Source organism: Mycetomoellerius zeteki, unplaced genomic scaffold (assembly GCF_001594055.1).
Source record: "Mycetomoellerius zeteki isolate Tzet28-1 unplaced genomic scaffold, Tzet1.0 scaffold86, whole genome shotgun sequence".
Classification (NCBI taxonomy): Eukaryota; Metazoa; Arthropoda; class Insecta; order Hymenoptera; family Formicidae; genus Mycetomoellerius; species Mycetomoellerius zeteki.
The window spans coordinates 93,829-108,652 of NW_017257892.1; the positions used below are offsets into that span (position 1 = coordinate 93,829).

The window sequence follows — 14,824 nt, forward strand, 5'->3', positions numbered from 1 at the left end:
AGCTTTTGTTTCGTCATCAAGTTGTTTGAAACTTCCGGTCCGCATCACATCCGTCATGTTTTTTAAATAGAACTTGAAGCAATATTCCTCCAATTCCTAAAGAATAAACGTCATATATATAAATAAATAAATAAACATGTAATAGAAAGATATATTTACATCTATTAAGCTGACAAAAAAGAGGAGAATAAATTCTGCAATACTTTTGTCTTACAAGGAAACACATGAAATGTCTCTCTCCGACTTTTAAGAGCTTTTAGTATGTTGTTTTATAGACCAAAATAAGAAACATGTATTTTTTATTGATACCCAATCGCACTTTTAAGAAATAAAATACCTCTTTGAAGAAAATCAGTTGTTGTCTTTCAAAGTTAAAACTATGAGAGACAGAAAAAAATGTTTGAAATAAAAGTTTAAAAGTTTTGAAAGTACTTCGTATTAATAATTTTAAAAAATTTGTTTAAATAAACAACTTTTATTTATAAACATTAAACGAAATTAAAAAATTTTTCTAAATTATAATTATTAAATGCTCTTGAAATTATTCAACTATTATTTAAAACTTTTTCTATTTATTTTTTCTTTTTTTATACCTCTTATAGTTTCAACAATATTCAATTCGAAACACAACACCATTTTTTTTCCTAACAAGTCATTTCATTCCCTAAAAGTACGATTAGGCACGTATATATAAAGAAGTACGTTTCCCTTCTTTTTATTCACAAAACATTAAAGGCTTATCAAAATCAGAGGGGGCACTTTCATGTATTTCCATATTAAAAAACAAAAAACATTCACAATAGAAAAAAGAAAACTGATACTATCAGTTACCTTCTTATGATGTTCTGCCATTTCGTTAAGAAGATTAATAAGACATGCGATATTTGACACAGTAATTGTTTTTTTTATTGTTCGTATACAATCCATCTCCAGATGTTTTTCGCAGACTTCGTCAGCTAATTTCAAAAGATCTGCAACAAAAGGATATTTTTGTCGCGAATTGTAGATAACGTTGTAATCCGCGGTATATTTGATTTAAACTCACCTAATAGGTCATCTATTGATGATAGATTGATTTTACCGGTGTACAAATATTTTAAAAAGCTTTCGTACACGACATATGAATAGTGACGATGATTGATGATGCTGTCAGAAAAAATATGTTAAAATAATATAAGTCAATCGAGTCTTTAAAGACTTGTGAAAATATACATTTTTTTTTGCAAATGTGTACCTTTGATTGTTTTCAATGTAATCAGTTTGAAACATGTTTCTAAAATATGTACAACGCATCTTCAAAATTCTCTTGTGGACATAAATTGATTGGCCCTCGACCAATATTGTAAGATCACTTGTTGACTTTAAAGAAAGAAATAAGAATTATTAAATGCATATATCATGTACATTATATCACCAAATCTTTCCTTTTGTTACGCAATGAAAATATATATATAGTATAATAAAAAGAAAGATAGTTGTCATAATAAATTACAAAACGAAGGAGTTTATTATTGAAAAACATGCTGTGAATTTATCCAGGAGACAAAATAGAATTATAACAGTCAATAATCCATTCTGATATGTAAGTATTTTCAACTAATGACTTTCTTGCGATTTTTAGCATCATCAGTTGAAAATTCTTTGACATCTTTTAGGGATTCAAATCTAAATTGTAAAAACAAATTGTACTGTAATCCTTATGATAATTGGAAATACTGAAATTGAGGAACAAATAGACACACAGAGTAAAGACTAACTCGATCGTTGAATGCAGCTTCCAAATCATTTAATATGTCGCATTCCTCTTTGGTGAATTCGTGTACCACAGACATTGATGATTGTGCTGTCATCGAGTTGAATACGTCAAATACATTGGTATATTCGCAAACAAAAGGTTTTTTAATTGATACATTAGCAAAATGACCCCACATATAGACAAGTCCATTCTCGTTGGACTTGATAAAGCTTCTATTGTGCATAGCGGCGATATCCAATATTTTTTTTACGCTAGGTATATTTATCTATTAATCGCAAAGTGTTAGATTTATTTTATGCCTTTCTGTTTGCTATTTCATAATTAGTTACAGTAGCAAATTATTCACCATTGTAGGATAAGGAACGCAATCTCTGCTAGTAAGATTCGATTGTCCGTCGCTATTTGAACCCCAGCCGTAGACTTTCCCTTTATCAGTCAGAGCGAGTGTATGATCCGTTCCACAGGCTATCTTGACTAAACATTAAGATTAGAGATAGTAGGTTACTCTACAATGCTTGCAGCATTGTCAAGTAATCTAAATTCTCAATATATTCGTATATTTACATCTTTAGGAATATATTTTGAAAAAAATTACCAATTGTTTTGCCTGAAAGTGTGGTCACTTCACATAACTCTTTTTGGAAACACAATTGTCTAGGCATTCCCAAGTCATCGATTTTATTTAGACCCCAACTGTACGTTTTATCATTATTGGTAACTATCAAATAAAAATCACTTCCACAACCGATGGATTTAATCTTCTCTTTGATATCCATTTGATATATACCACGTGTGCCTAAGTCTCCGTAGATGCTTTTGTAGTATATCTAAAAAAATTAAATAACCATAATACATCTAAATAAAATCCGTAAGGTTAATAATTATCGTAATATCGTTATTATCACTTTACTTTGCCATCATCAGTTAAAATGAGAAAATTATTCTTGTTAGTTGTAGTTTTTACAATCCTTGTGTTGCTCCAATCAACCTTATGAGGAATATATTGTATATAATTTGAAGTGCCTTTAAATGCTTCCATGATATTTCGTGTATTCCAATTGAGATAAAATTCAGCATCATAGTTGATTACAGTATTTAAAATCGGATCATTCCATACATATTCCTTTTAAAAAAATAATAAGATAATGCATTTTATTCAATTAGATTAAATATACAGGTTGATCCACTTAAATTGGAAACCTTGAACATTTTTGATAATACAAAAAAATATTTCAGGAAATGAAAGAGTGGGAACGGTTTCGAGAGACGTATTTTGGTCACTGTTTTTTTTCTAGATAGAGACTTCAAAAGGATAAAAATCAATTCTATCTTTTTAAAAATGGAATTACATGATTTTGTTTATATAACATAATTTCTGTATTCTGTTCATAAAAATATTAAGGTATGTTTATAAAAAAATATTACTTTAACAAATTTTTATTTATTTTATGTCAATATGTGTCAGAATAAATTATAAAATATTTTGTAGGCTATTTTTATATTTCTACATTAATATTTAAGAAATACTATAATCTGATTAGTTATATTATGTAAAAAAAGTCATATAATCTCATCTAAAAAAAATAGAATTCATCATCATATTATTTTTTGCGCTTCCACTTAGAAAAAAACAACGTAACCAAAAAATACGTCCCTCTCAAAATCGTTTCACTTTCATCCGAAACATTTTCTTGTATCCTCAAAAATAATTAAAATATTCAAGATTTCCAATTTAAATGAAGCACACTATCTATAACATAGATTCAATGGATTTAGTTACATTATATTTTTATTATAAAATAAAATAATGTAACATATAAATGTAATTTATAAATGTAATTTAAATATGTTACATACATCATCTAAAGATTAGTAGATAGTTGAGTATTTAAGAAACTTATAAAATTATCAATTCTATGAAATATTGAATATATTGGTAAATGTAAAAAAATTTTAACGTTTTATATCTTTGTAAAATATTACATCACGTCTTATATCATTGTGAAATGTTACGCACATGATAAAAAATTTAACATGATGTTGTAAATATACAAAAAAATCAAAATACTGAATATAATTAATATGTTAACATATGGTAATGTTATAAATATATTAAATATATTCATTCATTCTTTATTTGATTATTTGATTGTTTATTGAGAATCTATGTATGAAAAACACATGTTCTAATTTCTATTATTTTCTTTTAATAGAGACATTTTAATAAAGATGAAGTTTATCTTAATTCTAAAACAATCTAATTTTCTTATTTCTATATATTTTTTTTATTAAGAGATAAAAAAATTAAAATCTTTTTTCATATTTTATACACTTTACGCTCTACTGTATAATTTAATTTCTAAACATCAAAAAAGTATTCAACAAAGAATCATTACAACATTTTCATATGAAATGTTAAATATTTTTATCATGATATATAAATTCCTAATATACCTCTCCGTCTTCTGTACCTAAAAAAACTTCATATGCACCATGGGTATTCACAATGAGAAACTTTATTTTTTTATTGAACATGAAATTCACTTTTTCTGGTTGATGCTTGGGATTTATATAGCCATATCCATGGTTATAGTGGGTGCACGATTGCACTGCAAGTCTTGGACAAAGATAATAAAAAAATAAGCAGTTATTGAATATATATTGTCATAAATACAATTAAGTAATTAACTAGGAAAATAATTAATATATTCTCTCGCATCGCGTAAAAAGCCATAAGTAATAATTTTCATAATTTTATCTGAAAAGTCGGAAATCGATCGAAAACGAATTTAAAAAGAACAATAGCTATAACACACGGAAAAACGTAAGCAGTACGAAAACCCAGATCAAAGATTTTTTAATCTATATTTTTATAATATTTTGGTTGTGATTCGGTTACTGTTAAATTTTCAATAATAAAAATTTCCACTTTCATTATTGTTCCTTCATTTACCCAGAGCTGCGTTTGGGAAACACCATAATGAAAGGAAAATAAGTACCCAGATAGCAAAATGCTAGCAGTACCCCAGCAGTACGCCAGCAAACTTGGGGTGTTTTCCAACAAGAGACACAGGCAACACTGTGTAACACAGTGTTCATAATGGATTCGTATGTACATGATCGGACAAAACCTCCGGGGTTGTAACAATTATTATTTTAAATCGTTTGTATTTCGTATGAAGAGTTTTAAAGTGCAAATAAAAAGGTTTGTGAGTCATTCTATTAATTATTGTACAATTAATCATTCTTTTTTGGACCATGTACTTGACCGAAATAATTAATCGGATCTAAATTCAACAAAGTTTATACATGGAATCGTTTGTATTTCGTATGAAGAGTTATGAAATACCACTAAAAAACGGAATTTCCGTAACCATAGCGCCTGTATCTATATTTCGATCAAATACATATTTTAATATTTAATTAAAAATGTCTGGATGACTCACAAATGTTTTTAATGGTACTTTATAACTCTTCATACGAAATACAAACGATTCCATGTATAAACTTTGTTGAATTTAGATTCGGTTAATTATTTCGGTCAAGTACAAGGTCCAAAAAAGAATGATTAATTATAATTAATAGAATGACTCACAAACTTTTTTATTTGCACTTCAAAACTCTTCATACGAAATACAAACGATTTAAAATAGTAATTGTTACAACCGAAGGTTTTGTCCGTACATACGAATTCATAATGGTGCTTTCTATTTATGACTTAAAGAGACACAGCGAACACTGAACGACACTTAGCGAAACTTAGCTCGATCTTAAGTTTGGCCGTGTCAGATTGCGTCGGGTGTCAATAGGCGCATTCAGTAAACTCAACAGTTGAGTGAGCGCTCGCTGCTATTCTTCTAGATCTAAAATTCTGATTGGATGAGCAAAAGAATACACCAATTCCACTGAATGCGCCCAATGAGTACTGTCCAGCAAGAATGCAATCCCCAGTGAGAAATGATAATGGAATTGACATCGAATCGATATCTTCGATGTTGAAATCATCAAATTGACGTCGCTTCCATTTATCACTGGGAGCGTAAATGCTTGTTTTACATTTCATTGTTCCAATTTTCGCCTTCTAGAAGTTTGGTTTACGCTTGTGTTATGCGTCGTCTACAATACATGTGAGTAAGAAGCAAGAGTACTTCTTTTACTTCTTAAACCAAGCTTACTTCGCATTATTCTTACTTAAGAAGTAAGAGTACTTCTTACTTCTTAAACTAAGCTTACTTCGCATATTGTAGACGACGTATTGCTCTTCCATTACATCCGATTTACGCTCCGATTTTTATTTTCATCAGGGAACGATTCACTGTGCTACACAGTGTCTGACTGTGTCCTTGCTGGAAAGCACTCTTGATCATGACGTTGCAGTAAATATCAAGCTCTACTTCCTTATTAAACTTACTTTCTAACAGCATAATCTGTCAACATGGAACGACGGTAGAAATGCAATAAAAATCGAGCGTTCTTTGCTAGAGATACCGTGACAACAAATACGTCACAAATATCGGGCAAAGTATGCCATATCAAATACTAATAGCGGAAAGACAGCAGAAATCAAGCATCTGATGTCACATTGTGACAGCGAAATCGTTATATTGCGACTATCGTCGCAAGGTTATAGCATGACTTATTATATAAAATACTGACAGCAAAAACACAGTAAAAATCGAGCATGACCTGTCGTCACGATGTGACTACTCAAAATATGTATGTCGTGATTTACTTTCAGTATTTATATAATAAGTCGTGCGGTATTCTTGCTGCGTTACCGTTTTCACAATGTGATAGCAAATGTGCTAGATTCCTAAGAACATTTTGCAAATTTAATATGACATCATGTCAAACTTAGCTTTGGTTTATTTTCTGTTTGTATATTGTGCCAGCATATAAAAATGTTCGAATTTTGTTCTATTTATGCTGAATTACTGTGTTCAATTTTTGTAACATTTTTTTAAATATGTTATGACACATTGTCTGAAGAAATTTTGCTGTATTTTTGTTAATGTTAATTGAAATGACAGATCGTGCTCGACTGCTGCCCGACTTTTTCTGATATAATATGTAGCATATAAATTTGCAGTGCGTGCTTTTAGCACGTCTGGCTATTTGGATAGATGTACTCATATGCACATTTCTGAACAGCCAAATAAGATTTTGTTCTAGAATTTTTAAATTAACATATTACTAAGGATCTGGGTGGTACAATGTTTAGAATAATGCAATCTCGAGCACTATACTTTTTTCCACTAGTAAACACTACTTTTATTTTGTGTCCTTATTTTATTTTTATTTATATTCGATGAACAACAAAGATAACCCTAAGCAACAAATTAACGCTTTTTGTTGCCATTTTGAGGTCAAAATGGTAACGAATAAAATCAGCTTATTTCTCGAGAAATAATATATGGGAGCACTAGGACGATACCATTTTCGATCCAGTAAAAAGCCTGGAGCGCCATTTTTCAAACTACAAAGAAACTAATAGAAGTCTATACAATACGTGGTCGCGTCCTTCGAACATCTGATTTATGTTTTCATTGTCCTATTTTTATATTTTGGACGTCCTCGAAATGTCACTTTGCAATTACTCGTCGATATATATATTTAAAAAAACAAGGAAAAAGAAATTTTGAACTCACTGATGTTTGAAGTCATTTAAGCTTTCATTTTCTTGGTTGTCATCATCTTCCGTTAAAAGGTCTTCATTGCGCGAAATAGACATGATGATCGATACGTGTTAATAACACTAAATATGCACAGTATGTTGAAATCTGAATGTATTGAAGAATATCGTATAATTGTATAATACACAACAAATGCGTACTGATGATTTAAAACAGAAGAAATAACTTCTTCCTTCAAAGTCGATACAAGTCTGGCTGCGTGGTACTAAAACCAATACATATATTATTTACTCAAAGCTTGTATCCATGATGCTAGAACATGATTCGAGTTATCGATACAAGTCCTCGAATAAATTAAGGCTTCCGTATTTCGATAAATCTCGATTTCAATGTGACATATGCGAAATTAGCTTTCATGACTTATACCAACGTTAAAATATTAAACTAATGCTATAAGTTATGAGTGGTACCGTTCTAATCGTCACGTGAATCGACAAATGAAACATTCCCATTGTCACCGATTAATATTAATAACTATTCCACACAGGATGTGCTCGTGATTATTAAATTCTGCAACACGTTGCTATGCATTTATATACATACATACGTGTTAAAAAGTAATTACAAATATATTATGTATATTATATATATATGTGTATATTTTTTTTTACAAAAATATTGTTAATATTATTAATATTATACAGGGTATTTCATAAATAATTGGTCAAACTCTAAGGCCGGTATTCATAGTCAGATCTTATATTCAAGACCGTCTAAGTACAATCTTAAGATGTCACGAACTAATCAGAGAGCCGCATTAGCGTCTCAAGACATTACTTAAGACGGTCTTGAAATAAGAATCGACTATGAATACCGGCCTAAGAACATATTCCATTCATTGTAAGGATGGAAAAAAGTCATATAAACATGGGTTCGAAAACGCTTCCTTTCCAAGTTATATGACTGTTTATATGACTTTTTTTCATCCTTACAATGAGTGGAATATACTCTTAAAGTTTGGCCAACTATTTATGAAACACTCTGTATATATAGGGGAAGTCCGGATAAAGCAGATATGTTAAAGTTTGGAAAAAAATGACACAGTTAAAATTAAGATCAAAAACCTTTTTTATTCTCATAATTGTATTAATGGAATCAACTTTAAAATAAAATAAAATAAAATTAAGAAACTTGAACATTGAAATGTTTTTTTAGTCAAAACGTAAAAAAAGAGAAATCATCCGTTTTGCTCGACCCCCCTGGGCAAAGTGGATGGATCACTTGAACAATGATGGAATTAAACTCGAGGATGGAATTAAAAAATCAAAATCAATGTCGGTAGTCATCACAAAAATAATTGCCAAATCCTCTATAAGTAGTGCAGCCTTCGTGAGCCCATTGGCGTACTGACTGCACTGGATCCAGACTTTGAACAATGAGTCAGTGTATTCTTCCCCAGACAGCAAGGTGACGTGATTTTCACGTCGATAAATGGTGATTACTGGTCTCAGACGTCATGTACCCAATAATTGACGTTTAAAAGACGTGAATATTCTAACATAATAATGTCAATTCAGAGACGTCTTTGATACGTTTTTAATAAGTCGTTTTTAGTCAATTATTTGAAATATTGTGACATTATTATGACGTTATTTTACGTCACCTTATTATTTGCAATATGTTATTAATATGTCATTTGACACATTACTCCTCCAGGATGCATATGATTCGAGTTTATATTTTAAAGTAAGAGGCTCTTATATTTTTCTCACATCGAGAGAGTGTTGCAACCGTTCTGTTTTATAGAGTTCCTCTATAGTTTCTCACACATGGTCTTACAAAGATATTATTACAAAATGTATACTTTTACCAATAAAAAGTGGATATCTTTTCCTATAATATATTATATATTCATTATTATCAGTCTGAAATTATTATGTTCTTTATCCTTATTATGTTTCGTTGTAGTATGATGTATACAATGTGTTTTATTGTAATATGATATGATGTACGCTATGTTCTCATATAAAATAATGTATCAAAATTATTTTTTATTAATAAATATAAGTGAAATTAACATACATCGTAGACTATTTATTGTTAAAAAAATACCGAAATGACGTCTTTTATGTCCAAGTAGAGTTAAATAAGGGTATTCTGATGCTGGAGTCATATGAGGCGTATTTGCCGCGTATCGCGTAACCAATCAGTAATCTTTAAAACACGAAATCACAGCAACGGATCGCTTCTGATTGGTTACGCGGTTACGCGATACGCGGCAGATGCGTTGGATACAGAATAATTTTTGGGTTAAGGCAGGAGTGTAAACATTTGCGTATTCGAAGAGAGAAATTATAAGAAGTTGAGATACCAGGAGGATTTAATTATCTGTTTTCTTTACACAAATCACTTTACACGATTCACTTCATTATTCTGTTTATAAAAGTATTTTAGTGCGATTATCATAAAATTAATAGTTTACGAGATATTTAATATTTCATGTTAATTTGTGTTGGAATAAAGTATAAAATATTTGACTTTGACATCTCTGTCTTATTACTTATATTCGTAGAATAATTATGGAATCATATTATATTTAAAAAATCATAATTTCATTCAAAAAGGTAAAGTTCTTTATATCTTTATGTCTTCATCTAAAAAAAAATAACGTGATAAAAAAATACGCTCTTTCGAAACTATTTCACTTTCATCTGAGAGAAACATCTTTTTGTTTTCTTAAAAACAATTGAAATATTCAAAATTTTCAATTGGACCGCTCTGAATATGGATTAGATGAATTTAATTTCGTTGTATTTATACTTATAGTATTATAAAGTAAAATAATGTAATATAGAAGTAACCCAAAAATTATTAGAGAATTGATCATACATTTAGTAAACTTACAAAATTGTTTTCAATTCTATGAGCTTCTTCAATATGTTAAGTTCAAAAAATTTGAACCTTTTATAACTTTATTTTGTATAACATTATGCACTATGCAGATGAGAAAAAAACATAACATGATGTAGGAAATATAAAAAATAAACACATATTAAATGTATTTATTTTATTTATTAAATGTATTTGCTATTAACATGTATGTTAACGTTGTAAACATATTAAATATACTCATTTTTCCTTTGTGGGATTATTAGATTTTATAAACAATGTGTACACAATTAGTGACACATGTCATAATTTTTCCTAATACAGGCATTTATTTTATGAAGGCAAAATTTATCTTACAAGACAAACCGTTTTTTCTATTTCTATATATTTTATTTGTTAAAGGATAAAAAGCCAATCCACCGACTTTAATATCAGAGGGCACACTTTGCATGTACTGCCGGTCGGGGAGCTCCCGAAGCGCCATCGGATGGTAATTGGTAGTACATGTGGAGGAATCAGATTTGACTGTCGAAGAAGCTATCAAACTCCTCGACAAACAAAAGCGCCCATAGCAAATTGGAACAATGGAATGTAAAAGAAGATTAAAACGTTTACAAAGCGTTTTAATGCTTCTTTCACATTCCATTGTTCTAATTTACGCTCCTTAAAGATTTCATTACGCTTCTGTCACTCTCCTTTTACATTCGACTTACATTCCATCTTGCCTTACGCTTTATTTCCGCAAGGGTAAATAACAATATTAAGAAGAGTGGCAAAATACCCTTTACACACAAGCGCATTATTATATGATAAGTCAGCGGCGGCCCTCCGTATAGAATTAATATATAACTATTGATGATAAATGAGATTCAATTAAAAAATGAAAATTGTACTACTATGTAAAGAAAAACAAAAAGGAAATTTTTAATCAATTTTTTAAGTATAAGTAATATATAAGTGGTTGTATCGATTACACAGGTCTACAAAAAAGGGGGTCTTGGATGTTGTCGGGAAGCTGTGGGTCATTTCCGAAGTAATTTTCTGCGTAGAATCCGAATCTGAAACCAGAATTGGCCCATCACGTCAGGATTTTGAGATATTAGGGGATATATACTCGAAAAATGCGTTTTTATGCTACTTTAGAGGTTATGTACAGGACGCAACCAATTTTTTGGGTCTTTTGTGCTATTTGCATCATTTAGTAATATTCTTACCCTTCAAAATGAGATATTGATCGACTACCTACGATTTTTTTTCGCCAAGTTACGGGCATTTTAACCCACTTGCGTAACCGTTTTTCCCGTCTTTTTCGTTCCAAAATGCATATTTATTATTTGACATATTTGATATAACAAAAACTGTTAGGATCATTTAAACACTTACGCGGGGCCATTGTTAAGACAGCAAACAGTCACAATTGTGACTGTTTATATATTAGGACCTTGAATAACGGACAGCGCGTCTTGTGCGCTGCGGCTCTGAGTGCAAGGCGTCTACCAACTTTAAACAAATCATTAGTTTTAAACTTATTAATGCAATGAAAATGAAACTTTCCAGAACATTTGTTCATATCCGAATGAACAACTTTCTCGCTGAAAGTTTTAGGATGCTCGAAATTCGCTCGATAAACGAAGCACCTGAATGCATAAAAAAGGATATTTTGCAGGTGTGTATAAAAAAAATAATAAGTTGTTTGTTTATTGACAAATATCGGTTTTTCTTTCTTCACTAGACGTGGAAAACTCTAATGATCATAACTTCGAAAATAGCAAAAAAACGCATTTTTCGAGTATATATCCTCAAATATCTCAAAATCCTGACGTGATAGGCCAATTCTGATTTCAGATTCGGATTCTACGCAGAAAATTACGTCGGAAATGACCCACAGCTTCCCAACAACAAAACCTTGTTGACCTGTGTTATAGAGAGTAGAGCTGTATGTATGATTTGGGAATTAAGCAAATTCAAACTATACACGTATCAATATTTATATTCGGTCAAAGAACCATACCTCTGTTTTGAACTTTTTATAAGCAGTTTTTACAAAAACATCTAGAATCGTTTCTTTACCTTCTGTAATTAGTCACAAATATTCCAACATAAAACAGTTATAATGACAGAAAAAGGAGCAACATATTATCGTGAAATATTCTCAGTTCGTCAGTGGATACGTAGACATTATACAAAAATACGAAAAAGGAGTTATGCAACATGCAATATTTGTTCGAAATGTATAAGTATTCAACCCTCGTCTTTGTTACATAATCACTTGGTACAGGAACATTCAAACGAACTAACGGAAGAAGAAAAGAAAGATGAACTTATACATTGGATATGGGATCATTGTACCATAAAAGACACACAGAATGCGATATGTAATATATGTGGCTCAAAACTTAAGTATTACAATAAAAAAAATTTCACCTATGTACGTTATCACTTACAAAAGGTGCACAGGTAAGTGTATTCTAAAGGTTATCAAAAATTGATACAGAAGATTATAAAATTGATAGCAATTGATATTAATGAATGAATAACACCTGAAAAAATGTAATAATTGAAACGGATGTTCAACAAGACACTCATTGGGATTTGTGTATTATTTTATCATGTTTAGTATCCAGAAAAAAAATACAAATTAGTAATATTCGTTCATTTTAACTTTCGTATAAAAATAATCAGATATAAAATATGTATTTTCCATATCGTTGTACTAGATCGCATTTCAATATCTAAATAATAAGTTAAAAATTATAAAATAATACATGTTTGCCGCGGAGTAATATGCATAATATAATTGAAACTAATTTCTATGCGTTTTTTTTTTACTTCGTTAATCACTCTATATTTAAATGTAGGATATTTCCTCCGTGTACAGATGATATGTATAATGTGAGTAGCAATGCAAACATGGATAAAACTATAATAGGAGATCAAATACACTCAGCAACTTCATCAAAAATTTGTGAAAACACGGAACAGATAGGTGTTCTTGATAAGTAATTATTCACTGTACATCTATTACGTTTATTACAATGTAAATAAATTATGAATTAAACATAGCGTTTCCTGTACAAATATAAGAAATATCAATGAAGAACAAGTAGGAAATAGGGAAACAGCTATGTTAATCAAAATAATTAAATGTTGTTTGTAATAAAATTTTTATCACGAAATTTGTAACCAAACTGTTTGTAACAAAATTTTAGTTCATGTTCAAATTTTACTTCATGTTCAATAGTAAAATCGTTGAACCTGAAACATATATGCAATATAAGTATCAGGGATGGAAATCCTTTTTAGTAACAATAAATGTAACGACGTTACTTATTTTTCATCAGCGTAAAAAAATATACATCCATAAATATTCCATTCAAAAATAACGTTTTCACATAATTACGAATAATACAAATGTAACATTAAGTATAAATAAACATTTTACAACTTTTCAATTTTTTTCATATTATATATGAATAAAGATTCATTAAGCACTTTAACATTAACAAATCATATTTTGGATCTTTCTTTAAAATGTGACAGACCATATTTTGGATCTTTCTATACGCAGAGATATACAAGATTATGCATTGGATCTTTCACTCCATAAAGATGTAGAAAAACATTAATCATTTCCAAGCCACTTATCACTGCAGCATTTTATAATATTGAATTTTGTGAAGAAGTCGTCGATCTTTTTACACAGGAATAACTTAAATACATTATGTGAGTTATTCTTGTGATATATTTCATTAATTATTGATAATGTAAACGAGTTGAATATTATGGAAGGTTTAACTTTTAGTTTAAATCTATTTTGTGACTCATGTAATATTACACAAGATACTATTATAATTCTTCTAGGTGTAATTTTGCAAATATTTTGTATTAACAAATTATCTAAATTAGGTGTTAAGATGTATTTATTCGACATATGATATGAAATGAGTAGATATTAACTTAAGTATAATTTAAGAGACATACAAATAAAAATATTCAACGGGATGCATCAATATGATATTTAATTCTCTTTAAAAATAATAAAATTAAAATATAAATGTAAATTCATGATATAAAAGTGGTTAAAATAAAATAAGGGAAAATGAATAGGGTAGATGGTCCAACAGTGAACCAACTATAAACCCCTGAAATTTACATGGTTCACATTGTTGGACCACTTACCCTACATTAAATAAATTATATACAGGGTGTTTCCAAATTAAATGGCAAAACTTCGGGAGCGTGTAGAGGAGTAAAAAACTAAGAAAAAAAGTCCTATAGACATATGCTCCTTTTTGCTTTGTTTCGCAGGAAATCACGAAAAAAGAAAAAAATATATTTAATTTATTATTTTAATTATTTTATTTATAAACTTTTTAATGAAGATTTTGTTCGAAATGTGCACCTCTTGCAGCAATACAAGCATTGCATCTGTCAAACACGGCTCTTGTAGCAGCCAGGCACTGTTCTTGCGATATTCTGTTCGCTGCAGCTACGATACGATTTCTCAAATGTTGCTCTGATTGAATAGGCGAAGAATAAACTTCTT

General features: G+C 29.7%; 1 protein-coding gene across 1 annotated transcript in view; it reads right to left on the bottom strand.

Moving 5' to 3' along the window:
- LOC108730202 (RCC1 and BTB domain-containing protein 2) overlaps positions 1-2,795 on the bottom strand; it is a 2,921-nt gene extending 126 nt beyond the window's left edge. The window contains exons 1-8 of the mRNA XM_018459761.1: positions 2,667-2,795; positions 2,352-2,583; positions 2,103-2,230; positions 1,758-2,021; positions 1,235-1,359; positions 1,046-1,146; positions 832-971; positions 4-96 (exon numbers count right to left, since the gene is read on the bottom strand). Of these exons, the coding sequence (XP_018315263.1) occupies positions 4-96; positions 832-971; positions 1,046-1,146; positions 1,235-1,359; positions 1,758-2,021; positions 2,103-2,230; positions 2,352-2,583; positions 2,667-2,795 (1,212 nt within the window). The remainder of the gene's footprint in view (positions 1-3; positions 97-831; positions 972-1,045; positions 1,147-1,234; positions 1,360-1,757; positions 2,022-2,102; positions 2,231-2,351; positions 2,584-2,666) is intronic.
- Positions 2,796-14,824: the final 12,029 nt, after the last annotated feature.